General features: G+C 37.2%; 1 protein-coding gene across 1 annotated transcript; it reads left to right on the forward strand.

Moving 5' to 3' along the window:
• The first annotated feature begins 8137 nt into the window (after positions 1-8137).
• LOC147850563 (protein-protein interaction regulator family protein) lies at positions 8138-13169 on the forward strand. Its single transcript, XM_087336574.1, has 10 exons — positions 8138-8287; positions 9011-9133; positions 9262-9327; positions 9401-9574; positions 10012-10125; positions 10356-10427; positions 11373-11456; positions 11543-11643; positions 12090-12171; positions 12601-13169. The coding sequence occupies exons 1-10, from the start codon at positions 8171-8173 to the stop codon at positions 12973-12975; spliced, it is 1308 nt and encodes a 435-aa protein (XP_087192700.1). The 5' UTR covers positions 8138-8170; the 3' UTR covers positions 12976-13169.
• Positions 13170-13429: the final 260 nt, after the last annotated feature.

A 13429-nucleotide genomic window follows, 5' to 3' on the forward strand; every position in this document is an offset into this window, starting at 1 on the left:
AAATTTCTTGATCTTGGGACATAACCAAAACACATGCAAAATCGATTCAATAGGTGCGCCACAATGCAATCCACAAGCATATTGTTGATGTTGTCTCACCAATCACCAACAAGAAGAGTATAATGAATCAACAACCAACGAAAGCAAATGACTTTTTTCGGCAACTGCATGCTCCATAACCATTTCCAAAATTTTGCAACTTGTAATTCCTGCACATTATTCTCAGACCAGTGCTTCATGGTAGTAGTTTTTAAAATATTACAAGGAGACTTGTGGTTATAGCTTATAAGTTATACAAAATTACAAAGATAAAATGAAACAAAATAGCCTAGAGTGAGCCCTTTTACATGTTGGGAATAAAGGGCCATCGTGCCTTTTATTAGTGCACGAGTGTGAATGCACTCGTAGCACACTTTTGAGTTGTATATACATAATATCTAAAAAACAAAAAAGAGGTACACTCTTTGTACCCAAGACAACGTGCATCTCTCTCTCTCCCTTTGTCTCTCACTCAGACTCTCTCCCTCTCTGTTTTTGACCTAAACCCTAATCTTCGTGTTGCCTTCAAACTGGTATCAGAGCAGAGTTTAGGGTTTTCTACAAAGCAAGTCTTTTTTTGCAGCGTAGGTCACGTTTTCTGTAGGCAAGTCATGTCTTTTTGCAAAGTAAGCCTCTTTTTTTTCTAGAGAGCAGGTTTGGTCCTCCGTTTGGGCTAAGAAATCATGACTAGCAACAATGATAGTAGCCACCTTATGCACATCAAAAAGCTTGAGGGTGCACATAACTTTACGGTATGGAAAAAGCAGTGCTACAACATCTTGTTGCAAAAGAAGCATGCAAAGCCTATAAAATTCAAAGGGGTAAAGCCTACATATATGAACCAAGATGATTGGCAAGAGTTGAACGAGCTTGCACGCTCGACTATTGAGTTGTCAATATCTTATGCCTTGCTTTTTAATATCGACGGGTTGGACTCCGCCTATTCTATATGGACTAGACTAGAGGAATTGTATGCCCAAAAGACGGTAGCTAGCAAAGTTTATTGGCTTAAGAAACTTATGGATTTGTGTATGACAGAGGGCACACCCATGTCAACTCACCTGAGTGAGTTCAATTCCATTTTCACCCAACTGGTTCCCTCGAAATTCATCATTGATGATGACTTTAAGGCCACGTTTTTACTTTACACCTTGCCAGAAAGTTGGGATACTTTCAGGACTGTTATGAGCAATTCAAATGCGATGCTTCTTTATGCCGATGTAGAGAATTCTCTACTCATGGAAGAGATGAATCAGCAAAACAATGCATCCAATAAGTCCTCTAGTGCGTTGCATATGAGGGGTAGGTCACAACAGAGAGGCAAATCTTATAGTTATGGCCGTAGTAAATCACATGGTAAAGATGTAGAATGCCATCATTGTGGCAAAAAGGGTCACTTTAAACGTGATTGTTTCAAATGGAAGAAAGAGAAAGGAAAGGGCAAGAAGATAGATGATTTCATAGAAGAAAAGAGAGACATTCAACCCAGGAAAGGCAATACTAAAATTGAAGAGGTGAATGTAGTCACTCATGATAGTGATAGTGGAAATGATGTACTCTTTGTTTCATCATGCCATAGAGAACATGCTTTACTTGCATATATGGATGGTGACATGCACACTTGGATACTCGATTCCGGTGCTTCTTTTCACGTCACTCCTCATCGTGAGTGGTTTTCAGATTACATAGAGGGTCGACATGGTGTTGTCCATCTTGGGGACAACTATGCATGTGAAATTGTAGGTATTGGCACTGTGCAATTACAGTTTCAACATGGTTTTGCTTTCACACTTCAGCATGTACGACATGTACCTCAGCTCAAGAAGAGCTTGATTAGCACATGACAGCTAGATGATGATGGATTTCACACAACCTTTGGTGATGGGAAATGGAAGATTTGTAAGGGATCTAGAGTTATTGCCAAGGGTAGTAAAAGTGATACTTTGTATCCTCTCCATGTATCTAGTGTGAGTGACCATGTTGTTGCCATAATCGAGCAGCCTAGTGTTTCTCTATGGCATGGCCGGTTGGGACACATGAGTGAAACTGGTATGAAAGTATTGTGTCATTTGGGTTACTTGCCATGTCTTCGTTATGTTGATTTTGAACATTGTGATCATTGCATTTATGGTAAACATGTACAAACATGTCATAAAAAGTCTCTTTCGTTGAAGTCGTCCGCACTTGAGTTAGTACATTCAGATGTATGTCAGAACCCCGTGCTATCATTAGGGGGAAAGAAATACTTAGTCACTTGTGTCGATGATGCTACACGGAAGGTATGGGTTTACCCTATTCGTAGCAAGGATGAAGTGCTCGACAAGTTTCGAACATTTTTGACATTAGTTGAGAATCAAATTGATAAGACACGTAAGTGTCTTCGCTCTGACAATGGTGGGGAATATGTGTCCAAGGCTTTTCAAGCATTTTGTGACAACAAAGGGATAAAGAGGGAACTCACTACCCCTTATAATCCACCCCAAAATGGAGTTGCAAAGCGTATGAATCGGACTATTCAAGATATGGTTTGTACTATGTTGTCTCTAATTACGTTACCCCATGGTTTTTGGGCAAAGGCTATTATGACAGTTGTTCACTTGATTAATCGGTCACCTAACAGGTCTTTAGGAGGGGGAATACCCCAAGAAACGTGGTCGGGTAAGCCATCTTCATATGCTCACTTGAGAGTGTTTGGCTGTGAGGCTTTTGTGCACATTCGTAAAGAAGAAGTCAAGTCTCAATCGACGATCACTTCCCCTTGGTCATCAAAGGCCTTCTACACTCGCTCATGATTCACTATTTTGTGATTCTTGGTTTGTCGTGAAAGGTTGGCCATTTGAACCCCAAAACCAATGAAGTTGATGATGAGTTATTTTTCTTGTTATGTAACATTTTGGAGATCTCTTATCATATAAAATTAATATTATCTTGTTTTAGCATTTATCAATGCTTTTAAATTTGAGCATGCATTTGTTTGTATCCTTTCTTGTGATCATGGTTTTGGCAAAAGGTATGTTGATGTATTTACATTTACCTCATGCTTCTATTTCATTACCTATGTTTTGTTTGTAGCTCATCTATTTGCTTTCGTCACCTTTAGTGTATATAGGACCTTTTAGTTCCAGTGGTTAGTCTTATGCTTCTAAATTTTCTTTCAATGTTGTGATATGGCATGTGTGAAGGGAGAAAAGTGTTCAAATAGCAAGTTTTACAACAGACAAGGATTATATTCTAAGTGATTACAAAATTTGAATAGCTTGAATGAGAGCTTAGTAGGAGCAACATGAGAACGATATATGCAAAGAGACTATATTAACAAGAGGGCACAACAATAAAGTGAGACTTGGGCAACAAAAAATAATGAAAGGGGAGGAGAATGATATATATAAAGTCGTTCTCTCCCTACATTCTCTCCAAAATGGCCGAGGCATATATAAATATGACATGTTAGCCATGATAGTTTCTTTTCAAGAATGACTAGTAGTGGGGCTTTAATGTTCATGAACAACAAAGCATGTGTTCATACACTATAGATATTGAACTTGTTTCTTAACACCCTCCCTCAAACTCAACTAAGAGTTTAATGTTAAAGAATTTACTCCGTCCTATTTTGACCATAAGATCGCACAAGATTGTTCTTTCATCTTCGGTCTCCTCACTACTCCCTCTCAAGCTCGATAAATCAAGAGGACAAAGACTAAGTGTGAGAATTGCTCAGCAATCGCCTTGGTGAAGTGTCATTCATTTGTAGGTTACTGTGAACATTTTTGACATCAACATCTCTAGCTACAATCCTCTCTTGAATGTAGTGTTAGCACACTTCAATGTATTTTGTGCATGCGTGAAAGTTCGAGCTTTCTGCTAGTTGGATATTGTTCATGTTGTCACAAAGTATTCAAAATGTTCCTTCAATGAGGATGCTAAAGTCCTTTAGTCATGTTGCTTTGCATTCTCGTTACTCTAAGAGATGGCCCAATCCATGAACCACGATGCAGATCAATAATATGGACTGCTCCTAGGCTAATCCACATCCAACTGAATTGTTATTCCAATATTTAGAGGTTTCATCTATCCATTGTTCCACTCACATATCAAAACACACTCCAAACACATTGCATCTATGTGTCTTATGGCGCCTATATGAATTGACTAAATACACTAACATGATACCTTGAGTCAAGTTGTGTGATGGGGAGATAGGTAAGGTTTCCAATCATTTGGCGATATTGTATTGAATTGAGATGATGGATCCTAAATTTAGCAATTTTTATTTCGTAAATAAGCAAAGTGGCAATTGGTTTGCACCATATTATTCCAAACTTGAACAATAAGTCCAAGATGTAATGATGTTGTGCAAGTAAGATTTCTCGCAAAGCGTTGATGATTTCTCATTGAGAAAGTAGTGAAGCTCCTCTAAACCCTTCATCTCTTACTTGCAAGCCTATATGTTCACCTTTGATGATCAAATCATCCACGTACAAATAAATAATAATTGCACCATTGGAGTCTCTTCACACATACAAGGAATTATTGCATTTTGACCTACATAATCCAATATTATGGAAGCACTCCGTTATCTTTGGATTGCTCTTGGATCTTGCATGATTATGTTGAGAAGTATTTTAGCCTACACATTGATCGTGGATAGGGTTCCAATTTGATATGTGTAGGTAGAATATAGGGGCGAGGTCGCTATTAGCAATTGCTTGTGAATTTATATGGCTCAAGTGAATGGTGAAATATTTCCACATTTGCATTGACAACCCAATTTGAGTATATTGTGAGAACCTTAGTAGTATACAAATGGCTAGGAACATGGTGTTCCATGTGCAATCAATGAAACACATTGAGGTGCACTTATTCGTTGTATCCAAGAGTGGGTTGTAGCCAAGTACATCAATCTCCAACATATTCGAACCAATAAACAAATGACAAATATCTTTACCATTAACGTACTTGGTGCCAACAAGCTTGGGCAGTTTTCGATGATTGTTGGTCAATGACCTATTGATCCACCGAACTTAAGTGGGGAATGTTGAAACAACAAGCAAATACAATTGACACTCATCGACCACTTGATTGACAAAACACACTAAATCATGGAGGCTTTGTGAATCCCAAATAAGTGACAACTCAAACTTAATTACACATAGCATGTGTTATCCAACCAATAATTGTATTACAATAAAAATTCCAAAACGCCACACTTTTTCCTTCATTTATAAAAAGTCATTCAAACTACGTAATTAGTAACTATCATTGTTCTTACATTGATTCATGTCAAGGGTAATTTTTTTATATTTGTGTGTGTGTGTGTGGGGGGGGGGTATCGTAGGGATGAACTTGCCCGTCATTCACGCGTGATTTGGGCAATGGGGGAAGAAAACCCCATTTTTGCTAAGACTTCAAGCAATTATGCTTTAACCATATCAAGTATATTCTTTTAGTTTAATCAATTCATCTTGACTATAGTTAACTAGATCATTTAATGCATGTATCTCGGCCCGTTTAAGACAATTAAAAGCCCTATAAGGTGATTCTTATTGATCAATGAATGTATTTGTAAGAACTTCTCTCGATTTTCCCACACTATCTAGTTGTAAAGACGAAATAGCCAAGTCCGAAGAATTTTGATCATGACTGAGGTGGGGGGGGGGGGGGGGGTTGTAGGGATGAACTTGCCTGTAATTCACGCACGATTCGGGCGATAGGGGAAGAAAACCCCATTTTTGCTAAGACTTCAAGCAATTATGCTTTAACCATATCGATTATATTCTTTTAGTTTAATCAATTCATCTTGACTATAGTTAACTAGATCATTTAATGCATGTATCTCGGCCCGTTTTAGACAATTAAAAGCCCTAGAAGGTGATTCTTGTTGATCAATGAATGTATTTGTAAGAACTTCTCTCGATTTTCCCACACTATCTAGTTGTAAAGACGAAATGGGGACATTATAATCTCTCACATGCAAAAAGGTTTTTAATAAATATGTTAGTTTTTAAGATGCCTTACATAGAGCATACGAGATTTAGGCAACGACTATTAATTATTACCACATTACACAAATCTTGATGAACATGTATCTCTTTATTAATAGTGGTGATTCGATTATGGTGTTGTCATATTAATCAAGCAAATATCATCGCATTCTAGCTGAATATAAAACACAAGTGTGTCATCTTGAAATGTTTTTCAAATAAAGTGTATGGTTATTGACATGTGAGACTTACGCAACGACTATTAATTATTACCACATTACACAAATCTTGATGAACATGTATCTCTTTATTAATAGTGGTGATTTGATTATGGCGTTCTCATATTTATCAAGCAAATATCATGACATTCTAGTATAATATAAAACACAAGTGCATCATCTTGAAATGTTTTCCAAAATAGAAACAATACACAGAGCATTTGGAAATCAACTATCGATATGCACAACTTAATTACAGGTGTGTGATTTTCCTACGCATTCACAAAAAGAGTGGCATTAGGAGGACATGTGAAAATTTTGGGATTTTATTTCTTTATCTCATAAAATGCCCTGAAAAATTTGTAATTATGTCTTTGAATGCCTGAAGCAGCTCTAGGATTAATGACATAGAATCACACACATATGTAAGTAAAGAAAACAAGGGGCAAATCGACATCATATAAGTGCTTGAATAGCACACACGATTGCTTGGAGATAGAAGAGCAAAAATAAAGCTTAAAAAATAGCGACTTTTCTCTCGCGTTGGAGGTGGTTTTACATCGTGTGTCATTGGGCAACACTAGCAGTCGGCAATGGTTCGGCTATGGATGGAGACAATGTATATATGTTATGTAGTTAGTGCCAATGTTTTTTTTGTATGTGGAGTATTGTCTATGCGTCTCCTTTAGATGGAGAAGAGTTCGTGTGGCCGGCCCATCTGGCCACCAGGGTGAAGCCAAAACCCACATAACAAATTGTTTTTCAAAGAAGGGACCATAGATTGAAATATTCACATTCGTGTGGCCTACCCCACGAATCCATACGAATACATATAAATATATTCGTTTTCTTTTTTTTTTTGAATTTTTTAAATAAAAAATAAAAAACAGTTTTTCTTCATTTGAGCGAGTGAACGAATAGCAAGCAGCGAGCGAGGAAGCCTCACCCTACTCCCTATCTACCCTCGCTTCCCTCTGCATCTTGTTCTCGGCTAGAAAATTAGGGTTTCGGCTGAAAACCCTAATTTCTGTCATAAACCTAATTTAGACAGTAGTACTTTCTTTTGAGCCCGCGTCCTCAACTCCCTCTCATGCTCTATTCTAATCCTACATCCTGTTCTCACTGAAACCCTACGTCCTCAACTCACGCTCTCACTGAAACCCTAAGTTTAGTAGAAGCCCTAATTAATTGATTATTAATTAATTAACTTAATAACTAATATTTTTGAATGAATTAAGATATGTATTAGTAAATTAATTAATGTATCAATTAATGTATTAGTGAACTAATTAATTATTATATTAGTGAGTTAATTAATTATTGATGTATTTGTGTATATACATATATGAGTGATATGTGTGTATACACATATATGTATATATCATATATGTATGTATGTATGTATACATCTAAACGAATGGTTTTATAATATTCTTGGGGCCGTTTTATATTCTCGAATATAGAGAATATTGAGGATGTAGAATACCACGAATATTACGCATGGATCAATCTATGGAAGGGACACTAGCATAGTACGTAATATACAGTATACTCGAATCATGGGCAAACATTCTTTTTTCATACGAATGAAAACGAATGAGTATGTTATCAAAACAGTCTTATGTTTTTTTTTTTAAAACACTTTTTTACCTTAACTTTCACACCTTAACATTTTGTTTTACCTTACAATAAATAATGAAAACACAAAAGTATGGTATTTATCATACTTCGAGGGTGTTTAACATACTCGAATGATTGTAACATTCGCGAACAAAAAATGGCACGTATGGTTCATACTATGGCGCCAGCCTCAGGGGGAGTATATGTAAAAAAAGAAACCTAAAAAAACAGAACAAAAATAACTCAGAAAGAAAGAAAGGAGTCAAATCAAAAGGTCTGCTGCAGGTGCAGGTGCAGCTCTGTGTGCGCGCCATGGAAGCTCCGCCGGTGGCCCCAGCTACAGCTACAGCTACTACAGCCACCACTACGCAGAAGAGTGCCGAAGAGCTCCAGCGCGAGATCGATGAGCTCTTCCGCCGCCAGCGTGAGGTTAGATTCCATCCCTCCCCTCCTTCTCTCTCTTTCCGCCCGATCTGAGGTGTTTAATCGATGCCTTCTCTCACGAGAGAAGCGTGGCCGAACTCGTGATTCGCACTGTTCAGGGTTTAGGGATTTAGGAATTGGCTCTTTTGCGGTTAGAGCGAGTGATAGTAGTAGCTGGCAATTTAGGGCTTAGGGCTTTAGTTCTAGGGCTTAATAACAGACATTTGTACAATTAATAATATAGGTTTCGTATGAGTTGTCATTATTTTGGAGTCTTTATGGTCTTTGATTAGTTTTGTTCTCTTTGTTTTAAGTTCTTGGGATCAGGATGAGCTAGTGCAATTGTTAGGGTAAGGATTAGGATTTATATACCCAAATGTGTCACAATTAGAACAAAGATTTCGATTTTCTTTCTTTAGGGCAAGTTTTCTTTATTTTAGGTTCTTGACATTGCATTCCTTATGCTTTTGTATGATTCGAGTTTTGCCTTTCTGAGATCACTGAAAGGTTGATGTTTCCCTAGGTAAGATTTCAGAAGAATCTTGCGAATAGGATAAAGCTTTTGATGAGATTTGTTTTTTCCTGAGTTTCTTTGTCCTTGTTTTTCCGCCTTCTGTCTCTGTATCATCCTAGAACTTTCTTCAGAAAGTTACTTTCTCATGAATTTCTTTCTTTTTCCTCCTATTTTTTTGTTCGATTCTAACATTCTGGTGTAATTGTATTTGTAAGATCTCTGCCAGGTTGAGGGATCCAAGAGGATTGAGAAAAAATGCTTCATTTGGCAATAATTCACAGAATGCAATCACTGGTGGTACAAGACAAATAGGACTGCAGCGAGGTGTGGTGCGCCGGGTAAGCATTTTTCTTCTTCCAGTAAGCATTTTTTTTGTGAACTGGGTAGTCTGTTTTTTGGCGTTATTATCTCTGAATTTCTTATGAAACCTTGTTATGTATGCACTCTGCGTTGAACATAAATTCAGCCTGATGAAATTGCTTTTGAAGATCACCCACCAGTAAAGAAGAGGATTTCCTCGGCTGTTGTGAAGGTATGCATTCAATGAGTAGATGATAGAGATATGTCGTAATGTTTAAAGACCTTATGGGTTAGTATTCATCCAGGTAAATGATGATCCGCCTGAGAAAGCTGACACTGAGAAACCCAACAATCTTTCAGAGAAAGTTCCCACTGAGAATGAACACGTAGGAAAAGAAACTGAGATGGAAGAGGGTGAAATAAATGGTAGCAGAAGAGCTCCTTTTCTGGCTAGGAGAGACAACAGAAGAGGCAATAAGGTATGGAATCCTCGTTAAATTACGTGAACTTTACTGGATTATAGTTTCACTAGTTGATTGGAACTTCCTCTTGAATAACAAACGCTCATGTGTTGCACATGTTTTGAAAATGGGGTTTCCTCTCTTCTGTGTTTTTTACTTGGTTGTTGCATTGCCTGTAATAAGTCTTAGTGAGCACTATATCCTAGCTTTTGATGTTGGATTTCTTGCATTTCAGAGATTGACTGCTTGTGTTCTCTGTTCCATTATTTCAGAAGAGGGAAAAAAAATTGTACTGGCTGGTTTGTGTGTTTTGAATATTTGAATATAATTAAGCATGTTCTGTAATAGAATGGCCGTGAATGTCATCCATCTATCAGTTAATTTTGGCATACAGCAGCAAGAACAGGTTTTATGTTTTAAGACTCTGAATAACTTGCCTGATTCTGTTATTTCAGGAAGCTGATATGAACTTGGTTGAGCCTGCCCCTAGAGTATTAACAAAGGAGGAAAATCCAAGCTTGGCTAAGCGCAATCGGAGGATGTTTGGTGCACTATTAGGAACTCTTCAGGTAACCCTTATTTCATATAGCATTGCCTGTTCTGAATTGATGTCTTTATTGCATACGGTTTTTCCTTGTACATCTAGTTGGGTCTAATATTTGGGAATAGTTGAACGTGTACAGATTCCTACCATGTTTGAGTGTCTGATGTTTGTATGTGTCCATGACATCATGGTTTCATTTCTAGGATGAAGATTTCCGTAACCCTAGGATTTGACCATTTTTTTAATATATGGCAGAGATTTGCAGCTGAGGATGTGCAACGCTCATCATCAGATGCTTTTACCCGGCGATCTGAGATGTTGAAGAGGGTATGCTGCTGTAGTCTCTTTGGATTATTTGCAAGGGGTTTAATTTAATTTAAGTGATAAAAAATCATGTGGAAGAGGGTATGCTTTTTTAGTCTCGTTGGATTATTTGCAAGGGCTTCATTCAATTTATTCTGATATGTTGAAGAGGGTATGCTTTTTTAGTGTCTTTTGATTTGTAAGGGACTCAATTTAATTTAATATGTGCATAACACAGTTTGTGACCTTAGAAAGGTTGAGGTTATCTGGAGGTAGAATGATGGAAATTTTTTCACCAGCTAATCGGATTTAGCACAATCCTATAAATATTGCGTGTGCATGTGCGAACAAGTTTCCTCACACACTTTGATGTCCTTGATTTCCCCACTTCTCATCCATGGAACTTCTATTATTTCATGTTTTGAAGATGCCCCTATAGTCAAGGTTCTTATAATCTCTATGTCTGTCAGTTTGGTTGTGCTAGAATTTAGATTGTACAGGATACACAACAACTCTGTTTACATTTCCTTGTTATCATGTGAGCTATTTAAGGTATGGTTTATGTTTCCATCAATGATTTCATAGACAAGCCAATAATATTGTATAACTTTACCCAATTATCAGCACTAAACGTTTTGTTGTCTTTAGGACATGACCATTTTCAAGATCAGATGTGAAGACCCATGATAATCTTTTCTTATCTGGAGTGAACTTTTTGTAGCATTGCTATGAATAATTTGAAACTTGAATTTGAATGCCAGTTAATAGTTATTATCATGGTTAGTAGAATTGGTTTGTTCTTCTGGGATACGTAAGATTAGCCTTGGCACTGAATTGATTCTGTTCCATTTGGTGTTCACACGATTATGGTTACTAATGCGGGAAGTGTTCAAATGGAGGTGATCACTTGTTGCATTTAGCAGGCATGGTATTAATCCATTTCCCTATTCATGTTTTTATTTTTCATAGGCAGAGCAAAGAGCTCAAGAAGAAAGCCAAAGACTGCGTCAACAAGAACGAGAGCAAATGGCGGAGAAACGTCGGAGAGATTTGGTAATTATTCTTTCTAATTGCCTTTATTATGCTATCCTTGCACTCCTAAGGGTTTAATGAGAAATCTGTTCGATTCTGTGTTTCAGTCCCTGCGGGCCAGGTTGGCTGCTAAGACTGAGGAGAAACAACTTGAACTGCTATTCATTCAATGGACGGAACATAATAACAAGCTCTCCAAAATTTTAAGGTTCTATTCCTATTCTTGTAATTTATTAAACAAATTTTTGAGGTTAGATAAAACAAGCTGTAACGTGTTTGGAATTCTGTGACACATAGCTGTAGAACTTTTGTCACCCTTTATTTTGCTTAGTCATCATCTATTTCTCTATAATACAGCATAATAGATATGGGATGGAATAGATGACTAATGATGTAAATTTACTTAGTCTCTCTGAATCAGTGAAGCAGGTTTCAAGGAAACCAAGGGCACATAATTAGTTTCCGTGTGTATCTTCAGGTTAATATTTTTGGCTCCAGTGCTTCACCCATAAATTCACAGATTTCATAAGCAGCAAAGATAAGTTTTGGCAAAGCATAGATCAGATAGATTCTCTTCTATCTGTTGCTGTCTTCACATAGAAGAGCTGAACTACCATTTGAGCCTAATTGTGTCTATTGCCGTTTCCTTTACAGGACAAAAGCAGAGCCTCATATCTATTATATACCAGCAATACCAACTGAAGAATTTGACAAAGCATTAGAAAATCAACAGAAGGTAGGTCTATATTTTGCTAGGCTATTATGTAAGTAAACTTTCCTCTGATTTGCATGTTACCTCTCCTCGTTTGAAGTTTCTCCTTCACGAATTCAAGGAGATTAGAATATATAACTTGAGATTAGAATGCTAATATAATACCGTAGACTTCAAGGAGATCGGTATAGGTTTTAGCCATGATCCTAAACTTCAAGAAGAACCTTTGCAACCTAACTACTCAAAGGAGAGAAAGTGATGCTGAGTTTATTGCTTTAAGTACAGTGTTTTTGACTTGTGTCATATGATGTAAGATTGAATGGAATACCATATACTCAACTCAAAATTTGAGCCAGGAAACTTCAGGAACATTCTTATTGTTTTGATTGTTTTGGGAATAGTATCCCTGTAGTTCAAACTTCAGAATAATGCTTGTTTTCACTGGGTTAACAGGAGTTTCTAGAGTGGAAGAACCGGCGAAGGGAAGAGCTTACTAAGTACCAAAAGGAGATGACAGATCGACATCTTTCTAATGTCGAAGCTGAGATCGAGAGATGGGTCAACCGAAGAAATGCTGGAAATGTTGGATCTGCCAAAGAGGAGAATGAGCAAAAAGTAGAGAATGAAAAAGTTTCCCATCGTCGAGAAGAAGTTACAAATGAGGAAGTTACAAATGAGGAGGAAGAGGCTGAGGAGGACTTCATGGCCGACGATGACATGGATGCAAATGTTGTTGGAGAAGAACCAACGGAGGAACATGCGAATGAGAGGGAATTTCAAGGAGTGGTGGAGTATGCTAGTGGGGACGATGAGGCTACTGATAGATAACAAGCAAAACTCTCAAATGCTTCTTATCATGTGTTTGTTTGTGTGCTCCTGTTAGAACCCTTAGTTTGAGATGTTTTGGTGCATTATCATCATATCATGTGTTTAAACTTAGGTTACACAAGAGTCTACCATGATTCAGTACATTTTCTTTTGTTAAATTAATAGATCAATTTTCCTTTTTTGAATTTAAGAAAGGCTTCAGGCAGATTCTCCAAATGTGTTGGCAGATTAATTAGCCAAGATATGATCTCCCTCTTTATGTAATTGTGCATGGAATAGTAGGTTTTTGGAGACGTCTATAGATTTTGGACTTCTAGGTTTTTAGGGACATCTTAAGTTTTATTTGGACCTCTTTCTGTATATGTATGTGTGCATATATATAATATATACACATAGAATATACCCCTTTTCTATGATTCTATTAACTGTTTCCATCAATCAATATTTATAGATG

This window comes from Azolla caroliniana, unplaced genomic scaffold, assembly GCF_043228905.1.
Source record: "Azolla caroliniana isolate FFs.n. ecotype wild unplaced genomic scaffold, voAzoCaro1.0.p SCAF_21, whole genome shotgun sequence".
Classification (NCBI taxonomy): Eukaryota; Viridiplantae; Streptophyta; class Polypodiopsida; order Salviniales; family Salviniaceae; genus Azolla; species Azolla caroliniana.